This window comes from Maniola jurtina, chromosome 9 (assembly GCF_905333055.1).
Source record: "Maniola jurtina chromosome 9, ilManJurt1.1, whole genome shotgun sequence".
Classification (NCBI taxonomy): Eukaryota; Metazoa; Arthropoda; class Insecta; order Lepidoptera; family Nymphalidae; genus Maniola; species Maniola jurtina.
Genome location: NC_060037.1, coordinates 15,080,265 through 15,097,135, shown reverse-complemented (window position 1 = coordinate 15,097,135; position 16,871 = coordinate 15,080,265). Strand labels below are relative to the sequence as shown.

General features: G+C 40.9%; 1 protein-coding gene across 2 annotated transcripts in view; it reads right to left on the bottom strand.

Annotated features, from left to right (window-relative positions):
- Positions 1-16,871, bottom strand: part of LOC123868367 — a 47,472-nt gene that overhangs the window by 7,061 nt on the left and 23,540 nt on the right. Inside the window, exons 3-4 of one of the 2 annotated variants that reach the window (XR_006796635.1) lie at positions 7,580-7,676; positions 4,908-7,030 (exon numbers count right to left, since the gene is read on the bottom strand). Coding sequence is in view for 1 of the 2 variants with exons in the window: in XM_045910855.1 (XP_045766811.1) it covers positions 6,849-7,030; positions 7,580-7,676 (279 nt within the window). In the remaining variant the exon portion in view is untranslated. Of the gene's footprint in view, positions 1-533; positions 7,031-7,579; positions 7,677-16,871 lie in introns of those variants that run through there. The other variant, XM_045910855.1, reaches the window with a different exon arrangement.

The following is a 16,871-nucleotide window of genomic DNA, read 5'->3' as shown; positions in this document are numbered from 1 at the left end:
TTCACTTCAAATATAAACCACTGAGTGATCCAGAATGCCATTGTGATACGACTTGTGACTAACTTTATAGCTGGTAATAAGTTTGAATCCTACTGTAATAATTGGGGAGATGGCGAACAAAACGGTGTAATTGCACGAAATAAAATTTTACATGAGGAGTAAAACCGAATGAAAGCTTCTGAATATTTATTTCAATTATAGCATTTTGATCAAAATTTCGAACTTTGGGCTCAATTCCGTTTAAACCATTTTGCTTGGATGAGTTCTTTGTATACAATAATCCAAAAACATCCGGATTAAAGATAAAAGTATTTTGACCATAAGTGTAGTTACATCATTTTGTTCGCCAGCCCCTCAGTTTTGTACCATTTTAGATATCTTGTAACTTCAATTTTTCCAAAAAGCAAATAATTGACAAATATTTAAAATATTGTAACCCCTGCTAACTTGCCAACACGAGTCTGATAGCTTGAGTCTTGATATATTCGAGATTGATATAATGTTTAATGTGTAAGGGAAAATAAAGAGTATTATTCAAAATATTTTTTATTTATTTTCTATTTATTATAACAATACACAAAATAATTTGGAATGTGAAGAAGCTGCGCCACGGCCGGCGCACTGAACCATAATAATTATTTTGACAACTTCATGTAGAGTTAGGATCGTCGCTAACCTGCACCGCACCGTTTCAACTATATAGAGTCCATTTGGAATGACAAACTGTGTTCTGTGCTTGAGCGGTGCATTACACGATAGGTTCTGCACCAGTCAATTCCGTTCATCATTAGTGTTGATGATGAATGACTGATGGAGTACAGATATATTTGGTCATGCATGTATCAGTCCTTGCATCAGACGGTACTGCTGTAACTGCGTCTGGATGCCTGAGGGCGCTGGTATCGACAGCTCGTTGTAAGTACCGATCGGTGCGGTATCGACAGGTCGTTGTAAGTACCGATCGGTGCGGTATCGACAGCTCGTTGTAAGTACCGATCGGTGCGGTATCGACAGCTCGTTGTAAGTACCGATCGGTGCGGTATCGACAGCTCGTTGTAAGTACCGATCGGTGCGGTATCGACAGGTCGTTGTAAGTACCGATCGGTGCGGGTTAGGTAGCCTCATAATTTATCTTATGAGCTCTCACATAAAAAGACAGGCAATAGGGCTAATTTGACCGCATTGAGCGGTGTGGTTTACAATGACGTCTATATGCAAGCGCCCTAAGCAAGGAAGCTTTAGCCGTTTAGCCGATACCCGTTGGTCGCGTGCGCAGGCCGCTCGCTCGTAATGCGAACAACACAAACGTTCTACCAATGTCTCAGAGAGCAGTGAACTAACTATTCGAGAAAAGAGTATAAACTACACAGCGGAGATCACACACTATTCCATACACCATAAAAGTACAAAAGTTCATAAAGTTACACATGTAGATACATTACAATATGACACGAAAATTCATTTAAGAAAACCGGTTACAAAGATTAAATAGAAAATTCATCCGACGATTAAATATAATAATAATTATCTACATTTCTAGAACAGTACGCTATTTCTCTCCTAAAGTAGCACAACAGTAGAATAAAGGATTTATATTAACAATGCAATAGTATTGAGTTTACAACATCATACAACATGTCCAAACATCTACATTCATGCGAAGATACAACAAGAGCAACATTAGGTCCCGTCACAAACACTCGGCTTTACCTACGAGTATATTCATGTAAAGCAATACATAACAATAATATAGTTCGTTGGGTTATCACATCGCGAGTAGTGCCGCCACTGGCGCGCGCCGCACCGCCCGAGCGCGGCTCGCTCTACAGATCTATACTTTACACTCAGAACGAGACAGATTGTCAATACCATAATTGTGTCTTGTTTCAACTCTCAGTAAACACTAAGCCAAGTTAAAGTACTCAGCCTAAGGCCCCGCGCAGACGAGGGACACTATAATCTGCGGAGGAGGAAAGTCCCTCATGTTGTAGTGGGGTGTTGCCGTCGTGTGCGCTATACGATGTAGTTCTTGGTGACTCAATGTCAGTAGTCCCCGGTGCGCGCGGGCCGGTAATCACAAAACTACTTAGTAAACTTGAAGAGTATTTTGTTCTGTCGTCATTATACTAAATACAGTCAATTATATATATTATGCCAATAATTTCTTTAATTTTACATTGTTAATACGTAACTTTTAAGGCCCTAACCTGAAAGAGAATATACAATTGTGTGCTGTACTCGAGCCGTGCGGCGTCAATCGGCGGCAACGTTTAGGCCAGCCACAAGCGCGGCCGGCCGGTGCGTGTACGCGACCGAAGTCGGCGCGTGCGCAGGCCTCACTAATTAGTATTAATTATATTGGAAAGAGTTTTAAAGATAAAGCGAAATTACACATCTAGCAAAACTATCCAATTTAAGTTTTACTTAATTTAATAAAATCTAATATTTGTAAATTTTTAAAGAATGTGTTACACTATTTTTTCTATAATTTACATTTTATACAAATATATTCATTAACTGTTTTTTTTCTGATAATTAATCGATTTGAATAGGTACTTTATTTGCTGAATAATATATTACAATAAGGTGGGTTCAGCGTGTTCATTTGTTGTTGTTCAGGTTGTCGAGGTAGTCACAGTATCAACTAAGAATCGGGACAGACCCGAACACCTAGTGAAAATTTGGCCACAATCATTTTAAATAATATACCTTATTTAATTACATGGTTACATATAATATTATTTAAAATAAAGCTTTGTCAGCGCTCAAATATAACATTTATTTTATAATTTATAAATATTGCATATAATACTGTAACAATATGTCTTCTAAGTTTAAACGTTATATGGAAATCAAACGAGACCGTACAAACATTCATCTAATATAATGTTAATTAATTATTTTTTCCACAGATACGATAAAATGTAAATATTCAAAAATCTACAAAAATATTAGCGCATCGAACTCAATGCTTTGTATGAGTCTGTGGTTTGCCAGACTTTCGTAAAAGTATCTAGTTTAGAGTTACACGAGTTTAAATTATGTAAATCTAGCTCTAGAACTTTATAAAGTTCATATTTTAACGAAAATCTGACGAAGCACAGACATATATTATTAGTCTATAATTTCACTGACTTTGATATTCAAATGAGAGCTAAACTATATTCCTTTGGAGCACAGAGCGAATAAACTCCTCTTAACGAATTGAGAATGCAAGTTTGGCACTACAATACAAAATGACTTCATACTACAAGTATAAATTCATAAACAATAAACAGGAAAAGTGCGTGTAAAGCCACCATCAAGCAAAACGTTCGATCAATGTTGACGAACTAAACAGCAGTACAAGTAAAACTTCGAAAAATTAGAGGTGCGTGCCCAGGATCGAAGGTGCTTTCAAATCGTCTGCTCGACGTCACACTAAGCGCCTAATAATGCCGTTTGAAGCTAGTGCCCTCTTCTTCTTGAACCTCACGCTGTTTTAGCAAATACATTTAAATATTGTACATTGTGCCGATCTTTATTTTTAGATAAAAGTTTCAACTAATAGTAAGTGTAAAGTTTGTATGTAACACACCAGCCTAGTCACGGCGGCAGACTACTCACACGGCGCGGCGGTACAGGCCACCGCCGCGAGCGATGAGGGGCATGGACTACTAAAGTTCGCTTCATATGGCTCATTCAAAATTATGGCTCTAAGTTAAAAAGTTAACTGAGTTAATCTGCCATTTAGTATCGATAATAACATTCAGAAATTTCACTTCTGAAACTTTCAAGAAGAAACTTTTAGTTTGGGAGCCCGGAGAGAAGAAAGGAAAGAAAGAAAACTTTCAGAAATCGACGTAATTGAACATCTTCATACAATGTCGGAAAGTTTATTTCAGGTTATACTTCTTACGCATTTCTCCATACAAACGTATTACGCGTATTATTTGTCGCTCTAGATCTAAAACTAAGCCAGATATCAAATCTCTCTAAAAGTAAATAAAACTTGTGCTAGAGTTAAAAGTAGTAAATCAGTTGAGCACTTATTTTGGGACAAAAATACTCAGTTTATTTTAGTGAGTATACCAAAATTAAATCTTTTATTAGTTTACTATTCCTAATGTCTATCAGTGACGAACAAGCGGTGCTTTAGTTTACAATAAAAGCTACTAAATAATACGAGAGTAAACGACAAGCGAGTATCATAAAAGCATATAAAACGGCTTAATTTTAAGAATAATCGTGCTAATTGGAATCTGCACAAAACTAAAACTAATTAAATTAACAGGGCTCTACGAGACATCTACTTACATAATGTTCGCAGTTTATTCATACAAAAATTGACAAAACGTCGAATTTATAAAGATTATTAGAGGACCTGGCAAACAAAACGGTGTACCTACACTTCTGGTCAAAATATTTATTTTTCTTTAAAACGGATATTTTTGGCTAACTGAATATAAAAGTGAACCCATTTTCAAGCAATATGGCCTAAAATTAAGTCTTAAGTTCGTAATTACGAACAAAACGGTACAATTACAGTAAATATTCTTGTTCCTCATGTAAAATTTTATTTCGTGCAGTTACACCGTTTTGTTTGCCAACTCCTCCAATGGCGATCAAACCCAGCCCTTAATCTATTAACTAATATATAATACGTACAAGTACACCACACCGTCCTCCACAATTATTATTGTTGCTAACAAACAAGTGTAAAGTTTAATATAAAGTAGGAGGCAAAAAGATTACTGTAACAAATGCATCCACTTTACTAGGTACTACGACACAAGTTAACTGGAGAGTAGGTAGGTAGAGTGCCCGGCAAACAACTTGAGCATTGACGCGATTGGCTGGCGAATAGCGGGTGCACGTGATTGGTTGATCAGCCGGCGCGGGTTCACGCGATTGGTTGATACGTCGACTTTCGCTTCCCGGATGCGCCAACTTGCTCCCACTACGCTGCTTCAGGTCCGAGTTGTTCGTCGGGCACTATACTATGGATCCGCACGGACTGCGGAATGAACACGAGTTAAGGCAGTGAACATCGTCTATAATACTCCGTCACAGACGCACGCGCATACCATACAAATGGTCGACAGTTATTTTAATAAAAACTCAGCTAACGTGGCAATTTTTCTCGCGGTTGTCGTGATACATCGGTGAAATTAGGATAGAGACCAAAGACAAACAAACTGGACAGGAATTCATAGTATAAAAGTCTCCAATATTACGGTTTGCCGACAGAGGTGTCGCGTTACATGACACAGATCCCAAACGCACAGCTTTGTGCGTAGACGGCAAGTAGTTGGCGACAAGTGATGATGAGACCGCGCATTCCCGGAGTGAAACCCGAGTGGTGTTTGTATGTAGCCCACTGAAGGGGCCCAGCCACATGTCCGAGCTGACAACGTGCGGTATATGGGACGACGAACATAGTAGTGACAGATTGGACAAAGTAATCAAATTCAAACTTTTTGTTTCAAGTGGGGACACTACTATCGACCAGTTCGGAAATCAGCATCAATTATTTTACAATCGCAATCGTTATGACTTGCTGAACGTATGGTATTCTTGTTGCATCAATACTTTGTAGCCAATAGTGAGCGAGCATCAACCAATCAGAGATGATTTCGGTGACATTGTAGCTGTCTCATACTACCGCAACCGAGCCACAGAATCTTCTGAGATGAGCCGGTAAGAAATTCAACAATTATTTTTACAATTCTTCGGCTAGTAGTTAGAATTTAGAATAACAAAGTATAATTCATTATGATTTTTTAACAATTACTCCACCCTTTATGTACATTTGTTTGCGCCGACATAATGAATGAAGGGGAACACGTCAGCTGTTTGCCATTTGAAATAAACGCCAACGTAATTTTTACAAATCCAGGCGGGAGACGAAGCGGTCTCAGTCGCGTGTGAAGGCACCTTAACGCGCTAAGCTAGTTAGTGGCACGCTCCGCTGCCCGCAGTTTGCCACTCCGTTGATCCCGCAACCTTCCCCAACAAACGTTTACGCGAAACTTAACACCCAATTATTGTGCTACGTAAGAATAGCGTCTCGTGTGACAAACAGCAGAATCATACGCCGCAGACACGTAGAAATCCACACCCAAACTCCGGCCTACCTTCCCACTATAGCCTTGGCGATCAAACTCACGTTTACAGTTTGCTAAACGAACAATATCGTAACATAAGCATCTTGATATCTGAGTCCATTTGTAAAATGGTTGTACATAAGTTTTATCTCGGTACGCACTTGAACATCGTAACGTTTCGAGTTTTTAATTACACGCGATCGACGAGTAGAATATATTGACGACTCGATTTCTTTTTTTCCTTCCTCGATTTTGTTTTCGAATACCACGTTCGCAGATTAGCTTCATACTAGACAATTGTAAGTAGACTTACCACCATACTTTTTTTAAGTTAAGATGTGTGGTGGGACCACCACCGCGACGTCTGTACTCTGTAGGCGCGAGTTGTGCCGAACCATTGCGGGCTACAACCACTACTCGTTTTTGCTTACAACTTGTCGGTGGTCGATTGCGGAAACGGTGGATCAATCATTGTTACAATTTCAAACGTTGTGATTTACTGAATTTATGGTATTCTCGTTGCAACTATACATTGTAGCCAATAGTGAGCGAGTGTCGGCCAATCATTTTCAGGTGATTGCGATCGTCACTCTGAAGCTGCCGTTCACAATAATCGAGCCCCTGTCATAACAATTTTGAAAGTTTTATAGAACACGATTTTGGGGATAAGATAAGAGGTGATGGGGGTCAACGCGGCAACAGGTCGGCGCGACAGAAGACGCAGCACACGGCGGCGAGCGCGGCGTGCGCACGCGGCGGCCGCTAGTCGCGCGCGAGCGGCGTGCTGCAGGCGGCCAGCGCGCGGCGCGAGACGGGCGTGCGCGGCTCGGTCCCGGGCGCGCGCGCGTCGGGCGGCGTGTCGGCCACCGTGCTGACGCTGGGCGCGCACAGCGACGTGAACACGCTGCTCGAGGACACCTCGCGGACGCACCGCTTCTGCTCCTCTGCAATTTTTTGTTAAATATAAAAATAGCGAGCAAATAAGAACGCGTGCGTCGACAGAGGACCGCTAATGTCAATGTCAAATAAATCAAAGCCCTTGGAGTCCCTTAAATAACCCCGTTGAAATCGAGTGGGCCCACCGCCGAAGGGAGTTGGCTCCACAGTTCGCATATCTGTGTGTGCATCATGAATTAAATAGATAATAGAAAATTATAATGTGCAACATTGTAATAAGTGACAGGATACATTATTAGTTATCCTGTTGACGGACATAAAAAACTCGATTAATTAACTCTACAGTCTACTAAATATTTAGTTTGATAGCCTGGTCGGGTCATGGTGCAAGCGAATGACCAAGCTCTGTATTGGGGTTATTACACTATCAATGACGTATCGCGATTCTGGTATCACAGGATTTCAAGAGCATCCAGATACCATCAATATGTCCCCGATACAGGATTGCGATATTACAGCAAACAGGCCTCTATGACGGTGGCACATAGCGAGCAAGTCGGTAAACCCAGCGCGGTGGACACGAGGCAGGAACTCACCGACGAGGTTGTGCAGGTTGTCGATGATGACCTCGGTGTTGCAGGTGGCCTCCACGGCGCGCTGCAGGAACGCCGTCCACGCGCTCAGCTCCGCTTCCTGCATACGAACAATACGGAAATTTCAATAAAACCGTAGTGTTAAACAATCTTGGTACTCAAGGAACCAAAAGCTTAATGGACTATAATCCGCTAAATTAGGCAAATCTATGTGTATACTTTGCGATTGGGTATTGTGAGGTCTAAATGTACTGAGGATGCTCCAGTGTAGAGGCGAAACGTGCGTCGAGTGGTTTTGGGGTTTGTGTGGTGCTGCGTATTGCTTGCTTGGTGGCTAGCTTTTCCTGGATGTTTAGGAGTGGGAGGTCGGGCAGTGCATATCGCACGCTGAACGTATCGAACATATCGAGTGTTACAAATACTTGGGCCAGCGAGACGAGAGTTACGCAGATTGTCTCATGTAAGTATGAGCGGCACGCGTCGAGGTGCACCAGTGTCGCGGTAATGTGGTGGGATGCGACAGGTCTAGGGGGCTATGTCATTGAATGCCGGCGCGATGCCAGCCACAGCGTGTCTGACGCGAGCTGAGCGGGACGCTACAGGCGCCGAATATAACTCACCGAATTAGACACATTACCGCACGCCACAACTATCAGCGTCATATTTATAGTTTTATTATGGCCGATCTAATCCTACTCAGGCAATATTATCATGGACTTAGAATCCATCCATACTAATATTATAAATGCGAAAGTGTGTCTGTCTGTTTGCTACGCTTTCACGGCTCAACCGCTGAACCGATTTTAACGAAATTTTGTACAGATTCAGGATACATTCCGGGGAAGGACATAGGCTACTATTTATCCCGGAAAAACAAACAGTTTCCGCGGGATTCCTAAAGACTCATCCGCTTGACCGATTTGTATGAAATTTGGAATCGAGGTAGCTTGCGGTCCTGTAATTACATAAGCAACTTTTTATCCCGGAAAATCAAACAGTTCCCAAGGGATCTTTAAAAACCTAAATCCACGCGAACGAAGTCGTGGGCATCCCCTAGTATAACATAAGCGCTGTTTTAAGTATTTCAAGGAGGCATTCATCATCATAAACCCATCGCCCGCTCACCACTAAGCATGGTCTCCTCTCAGAATGAGAATGATATGGCTCATGCTGGCTAAGTACAGATTGGCAGACTTCAGATACCTTTGAGAACATCTTAGAAAACTCGCAGGCTTCCTCGTGATGTTTTCCTTTACTATTAAAGGAAGTGACATTTAATTGCTTATAATGCACATAGCTCCGATATTAAGCTTAGAGGTGCGTGTCCCACGGCCACGGATCGAACCGCCGAACAGAAAACAGTTATTATAAAATAAAATAAAAGTATTTTTTATTCAATTAAACTTTTACAACTACTTTTTAACCCCCGACCCAAAAAGAGGGGTGTTATAAGTTTGACGTGTGTATCTGTGTATCTGTGTGTCTGTGTATCTGTGTATCTGTGTATCTGTGTATCTGTGTATCTGTGTATCTGTGTATCTGTGTATCTGTGTATCTGTCTGTGGCATCGTAGCGCCTAAACGAATGAACCGATTTTAATTTAGTTTTTTTTGTTTGAAAGGTGGCTTGATCGAGAGTGTTCTTAGCTATAATCTAAAAAAATTGGTTCAGCCGTTTAAGAGTTATCAGCTCTTTTCTAGTTTTCTTGTACAAAAGAAGGTTAGATAACCGTTAGGTTCATAATATTATGTCAATAGACAAATGTCAAGCTGTCAAGATGGACGTTGGCTAAATACACAATTATTTATTTGAAAATGATGTTTTGGAAAACTCAAATACTTTGGATCGTCGGGGGTGTTATAAATTTTTAATTTACACTTGTGAATCGTCAAATGCATCTACTATTGGTTCGTACATTTATCATCGCTTATTATACCAACCAGTACAAAACAGTTTTCTCCATAAACTTTGGTCCTTCGAGCCAGATTAACGCGTGAACGATGCCATACCTAGTCACACCTACGTTTTCCCTTAAATGGTTGTAAAGCAATGCTATAGTAATGTTTCCGTCACGACATACCAGTGTGTGAAGCAAAGAGCTTCATAGTATTGAGTCATGCTCATTCATAGTTCAGCGATTGCGAATCACGCTAATTGATAGACAGGCGTCAACGAGTCGCAATGAGTTGTACCTACACAGCTTCCGCAATGATATTTGGATTGATCATCGACTGAACTAAAAGTTAGTTTAGTTATTTTTATTTCAATAAGTTATATAGCATAAGTCGATATAAATCAATAAATCAATTGACTGAATCTAGTAGGCGTTGATCTCTAACGAATCTGTAGGAATCTGATTCTATAACGGGTTTATACGATTGTATGTAGTGGGTGCAGAAGTCAATAAGTCGACATGTCAGCACGCACCGAGCGGACCAGTGTGTAATCACGGCCGTTCATCATAAGATCCATAAGTCATTGCATTTGATTATTAAACTTAATGAAGAGGTCACGCCTGAACGAGGCCACAGATATTAGCGTTAGGTTATTTTGTGTTTATTTTGCACTTTGATTTAACTACCACAAAAAACTATGTAAGTACCTGTAATTGTAATACGGATACGGCACAGCGGTGTTGGTCTACCTTAAAGTACAAGGGCACCTATCCAAGTTATCTGTTGCGTTGTATCGTCGTTTTTTGACGACCTCCCTGGGGCGGAGGTAAACGCTTTGGTCGCATTAATGGGAGGGGGTTGGAATTTTATAATTTCTAAATCTCTGGTCTGGTCTGGTAGGAGACTTCGGCTGTTGCTCGTTGCCGGCACCCTGCCGGCAACGAGCCGCCAAGCGATTTAGCGTTCCGGTACGCTACCATATAGAAACCAAAGGTATGGGTGTAATAAAAACTGCCATATCCCTTCAAGCTTAGCCCGCTTTCATCTTAGACTGCATCATCACTTACCACCGTGTGAGATTGCGGTCAAGGACTAACTTCTATCATATTAGTTCATCAATGCAGAAAAAAATTAACGAATGAATCAGAGTTTTCTGCGGAATACCGGAATTGTCGATGGTCGATGTCCCCCCTTGTCATAATATAATTGCGAACTGGCAAATCGCCTGAAGCCGTGCAAGTCGTCCTGCCGATGTCCGGCGTCGGGTTACCCCTCTCTGACCCCTGACAGCTGGCACCGAAGTTCACGCGGACTGTTATTACATTACCTACTTTGCGTACTCGTCTTGTACCCTGTAATCTAATCTTTGCATGACTCATAGCTCAGCACATACCGTATAATATAGGTAGGTACTATGATGCATACCTAGGTCACCAAAATCCAGCTAGCTAGGTCTTATTTCTAGAAAGAGGTTAGCCGCCGAATTTCACTCGGCTGGGCAGCGTTCGGGAAGCTTCGAGATATCTTCTTGGCCGAAATTCCTCAGTGCTTAAAGACCAAAGTCTTCAAACAGTGCGTGTTGACAGTGATGAATGACATAAGGATCCGAGACATGTTCGCTAACTATGGACCTCATAAGAAAACTCAGAGTCACTCCGTGGGCGATGGAGAGAGCTATGCTTGGAGTGTATCTACGAGGTCAAATCAGAAATGAGAAGACCCGCAGGAGAACCAGAGTAACCGAAGCAGCTCAGCAGGTTGCGAAGCTTAGGTGCACTTTGAACTGGTGGACAAGGCCCACTGATACTCTGATAGTGAAGCTCAATAATGTCAAATGTAAAATTTTATGAACATACTATTATTAAGTCTTTGTCTATTTTCTACGAATTTCCAATTAAGGATTAAAACACGAATACAATTATCTAAATTAGAAATTAGTCCGTTGGCATCATACTACGAATAATGTACTTAGGTGCTACTACTGATCAACGTACCTGTCAGCTCATTATCCCTTCGAATACTCCAAGCTATAAAATTAACTTAACACGCGAACAACAAATCTAACAGCGTTATTTCAAAGAAACCATTTTTTTTTATAATGATAAAAAATGGGTAGCTATTGGTTCACGAAACACGACTTTGTGAATCATGTCCTTCTGCGTGCTTCGCCAATTATTCGCTACCTTTTTGCTACTTAAATATTATTTAATACTTTACTGACATAATAAACAAAAGCGAGCAAATTTGAGCGGCGATACAATAGACTAGATTAGTCGGAATAGAGATTAATGAACCCTAGAGCGATACTTCCTGAAAAGCGCACACACGCGCGTGACGCGGTGTGCGTAGCGAGCGGCGCGGGCGGCCAGAGCACGGTAGAACCGCTGTAGGGTTCCAACTTCTGACTGCTGAGTGTAACACCAATATCATGCAGATTCTAAGGGTACAAAACTACTTAGGACAATTTTAAGTGCGGAAACCAGCCCAGAGAGAAGAAGACTTAGGACAATAACTGACTCGCCCTGGTTTACACGCAACATTATTATAATTACACTTAAATTCAGAAGATCCAATGGACTGAACATTTGCAACGCGTGGAAGATTATAATCTGGCACAAAAACTAGGTGCATCTTATCCTGCCCCCAAAAAATATCGGCAAAAAGGATCAGCATAGCAAACAGTTGGAAACAGTGTAGATCCAAGGCCATTCATGATGACGTTTATGTTAAGGATTAAATGAGTATCTATTAGATATAGACAGTAGCCCTAGCGCTGCGCGTGCGGCGCGTGGCGGCGCGTGGCGGTGCGTGTATAAATAGCTGTGACGGTCAGGGACGCGGTCGCTGCACTACATTATTTTCGGGCGAAGCTGATGTCATCGCGTCACATTATATCATCTGAAACCCCAGTAACAGCGTTTAGTAATATTCAGCGGGTGTTCAATGTCCCGTCCCATCCAGTAATAGTTGAGAGTTCTGCACGCGGTAGACGAGTATGTATGCTTGGGACACACAATCCAGCTAGGTAGGTCCAATTTTAAAACCGAGATTAGCCGAATCCAAATTGGATTGGCAGCGTTCGGTAAAGTTCTAGATGTCTTTTCGTCCAAAGTTCTCAGTGCTTGAAGACCGAAGTCTCTAACAGTGCGTGTTGCCAGTGAGGACTTATGGATCCGGAAAATGGTCGGTAATTATATGCCTCGTAAGAAAGCTCAGAGGCAGCGTACCTACAAAACGACAGAGAGCACGGAATACCTTTGAAGAAAAGATAGAACGAACTTTGATAAAATAGATAGCGCAAGGTAAACTATCGACAAGCACCTCAGGAGACCTTCACCTTTCTAAAACAATAGCGCCTATAAATCACACTCCTCATGTATCGTATAGACTATAGAGAGAGACGGGAGACGGGTACGAACCCCAGCGGAGCAGTGGGTCAGTGTGTCGGTGACGCGCGCACCGATATAACGATGACGCCGATCAAATCAGCGGCTTAATGAAGCTGTTCAGCGTCCGCCGCCCGCGGCACATGATACGACCATAGTGTACAAGAGCATAGACACATCATACACTATCGAACACAACAAGAACAAAATTAATGTCTCCAAAACAGTTTGCTGGCTTCGTGAGTTTGTCAGAATTTCTAGTATATTCGTGACTTTTCACGAATATAGAAATTCTGACAAACTCACCAATGTAGAGTTTCTAAAAAGTGTTAAGCTTTCAATAATACCAAACCTTTTGCAAACCGTCAAGATAAGAAAAACGCATATCTGGGGCACGTGGTCAACAGCGACTCTTGAGAGGTCCGCACTCTTACAACTTCTACTTGAGAAAGGAAGAAGAGGCTCGGTCGCAGAAAGAAGATGGTGCGATGGAGTGACAGCGGCCTGCAACCCTTCACTGTTCTGAGAAGTACCCACAACAGAGGAAGAAAGACTATAATGTTACAATATGTTATTATTCTTTGCAAGAATCTATTTCTTTTTACCGAAGTACAGCTCTCGTAGCCCGAACCTGCGCGATAACCACCCACACATTCGACCTTCGTGATGGCTTTCGGAAATTGTTTATTGTAACTTTATTATTTAGCTTTCTGGTTCACTCTAGGCACACGCTTGACCACAAGATGTTTTAAAGATCTTGTTTTAATGATACCCGGAAGTATTCCAAACCTTAGTCATGCGTGTGAGGAATGACAAAGTGATCGCTTCGTGCGTGTAGATAGAATGCTGTATAGGTAGTAGTGGCCCTTTGGTAGCCAACAAGAGATTTTTACCATCTTGATTTTGCTCCACAAACTTATATCTATTATTTCGTTCACTTATGGATTTTTAGTATCGGCTTTAAGACCTAAAATATAATCCTCGTAGTCTTACACAGATCTAATAATGCGGCGTCCATATTATGTGGGATCCGAATCCGGAGTAATGTCAATATACATTATGTAAATGCAACGTAAATCGAGCGGAACTCCCCGCAAAAACAATGGGCTATGACATAAGAGGCTCATCATAACAATCAATGCATGTTGGATGCCAGAGCTGATGGCACATGTGACCTCCGCCTATATCGATATGTTTCAACCAGATGATGTATGTCCTCTATTTGTGCCGTACGTAGTAGGTATATTTTCTTAGCAACTGCTCCAGATGGTTTTGACGGATTTTGTAACTAGCTTATGCCCCATCAAAAATACTTTCTTAGCGGATGTCTACGTCTTAACAGCTATCTGCGTGCCAAATTGCAGTTCTATCCGTCGTAGTTTGAGCTGTGTGTAGATAGATCAGTCAGTCAGCTTTTCCTTTTATATATTTGATATGTCACGTAGAGCAGATGAGTAAACTATCCCTTTTATTTTGCTGCACTAAAGTTTGATGCAACCAATGCGAAATCCTTCCTACTGTGCAGTGATTTGGCCAAAGTGCACATGTTTAGTATCAGCACCATAATATTACTAAGTATACCGAATCAAATAACAGAGTACCTAGCCTTAAGGGTGGCCATAAATAAAATTAATTAATTGTTAATTAGGTAGTTTGCTGTTTCTAATGTGAAAAAAAACCTCCTTTATTTGACTCAATAAACATCAACCTGATGCAGTGCAAATCGCAGTTGGATGTTTGATGTCAGAGCAATTCGCACGTAGCAAATTGTTATTTAGATATTAATGTTATGATTGAAATGGCTATAGGAAATAAAAAATACAATCAACGAAAATGTTTGCATAATTAGCAAAAAACTGGCGGAGAGTGGAGTTTCCGGTAGGTCTCAAGGCTGTACTTATAACATCTACGTGGTATAAAGAGGCGATACTATGTTGCTTGTCGGAGACAACACACGGATTTCTATGACGACCTCCCTAGCTAGTTACCACCCTACGGGCAAAGCCGTGTCGCCAAGCGATTTAGCGTTGCGGTACGATGCCGTGTAGAAACCAAAGGGGTATAGGTTCAATAAAAACTGCCATACCTAACCCTTCCGGGTTAGTCTGCTTCTATCTTAGACCGCATCATCATTTACCACCAGGTGAGATTGCAATCAAGGACTAACTTTTATCTGAATTAAAAAAAAGGTAGGTACATGTCGATCTCCAAGCACTTCCAGTTCTTAGAAGGACTCATTGTTAACAAAAAAGATTAAACGAGCGTGATGTTAATTAATACCGGCCACATACACAAGCGACACAAAGATAAGTCATAAGCCTTAAGGTCAGGGGAGATCGTCGGCTACTCTATATACGAGTATCTCCAGATACTGTAGAGTGAGTAGCCTCTTCTATTTTTCGAGAAACCAGCCAACTTTGCCATACAAAATACTTAATTATATGAAATAAGTTAAATTAAGTAAACTACCTATATCCTCCTAACATTCTATTAATCGTCGAAACAACAAACTACGACTGTTACAATAACTCATTTACTAAGACAAGTGTAAATTAAAAATTTATAACACCCCCGACGATCCAAAGTATTTGAGTTTTCCAAAACATCATTTTCAACAAGTTTCAAATAAATAATTATGTATTTAGGCAACGTCCATCTTGACAGCTTGACATTTGTCAATTGACATAATATTATGAACCTAACGGTTATCTAACCTTCTTTTCTACAAGAAAACTAGAAAAGAGCTGATAACTCTTAAACGGCTGAACCAATTTTTTTAGATTATAGCTAAGAACACTCTCGATCAAGCCACCTTTCAAACAAAAAAAACTAAATTAAAATCGGTTCATTCGTTTAGGCGCTACGATGCCACAGACAGATACACAGATACACAGATACACAGATACACAGATACACAGACACACAGATACACAGATACACGCGTCAAACTTATAACACCCCTCTTTTTGGGTCGGGGGTTAAAAATAGAAATGATCGTACGCAAATCAGCTACTAAATCCTGAACGAGTAGGTACAAGACATTAAAAAAAAATTTAAATTGAGAACCTCTCCTTTTTTTGAAGTCGGTTAAAAAGAAGGCTCGATATTCTTCCGCGTAGAAATACAGCAATCTATTAATACCTAGTACGTACATAGAGTCATCAAGAGTAAGATTGTCGGTCTGATTGCGGAGATGAGATGCTAATGACAACACTGCATGCTAGGCATAGATAACGCTCAGTGATGCTAGGTAGGTGGGCGCGCGATACAACACTAAACAACAACGGGATTTTGCTCCGAGTTGGTGTCCAGAAAACAGGCGGCTTGCATAGTGCGACCATACTTCCTTCCATAAGTCCATTACTAATATTACAAATGCCTGCGAGCTTTTCACGGCACATCCGGGTAACCGATTTTGACGTTTGATCAAGAGATAGACGATTTCGTGTCAGTCAAAACAGTTGACAACTCTCGACACCTTTTTCTGCAAAGAACATGAGAAAACAGAGTTTTCTTTCAAACTTTCAGTGAAAATACTTAGTTTAATTAGTTTGTTTGCGACTAAATAATTACATTTAATGCGCTCACAAAGTTATGATTCAGGATCGATATTTTTCGTTGCTCTTATCTACCCAAAAGTTTAGCTAACACTTATTTCGCTGATTTCGTGGCCCATCCGTGCCGGGGAAAATTAGGTCATCGTCGGAGCAAGGTTAAGGACCATCGAACTGCGTCACACACCATACCCCCCGCATGTTTCCCCGCGCACCTCCAGCGCCCCCGGCCAGCTTATCCTTTTACAAAATTCTTACGCGCTTTTCCAAACAAACGTTTTACGTTTATTAATCTATTTGTATTGCTCTCAATTCTGAGCTTAAGTAAGCCAGTTATAGATTCAGCTGTTTATTATCTTTGCAAGATAACAATAAATATAGTAAAATTATTGTATATTTTAAAAATTTGAGCCTTGACAAAACTCTATTTTAGGCAAATTGGAACAGCATGCGCTCACGC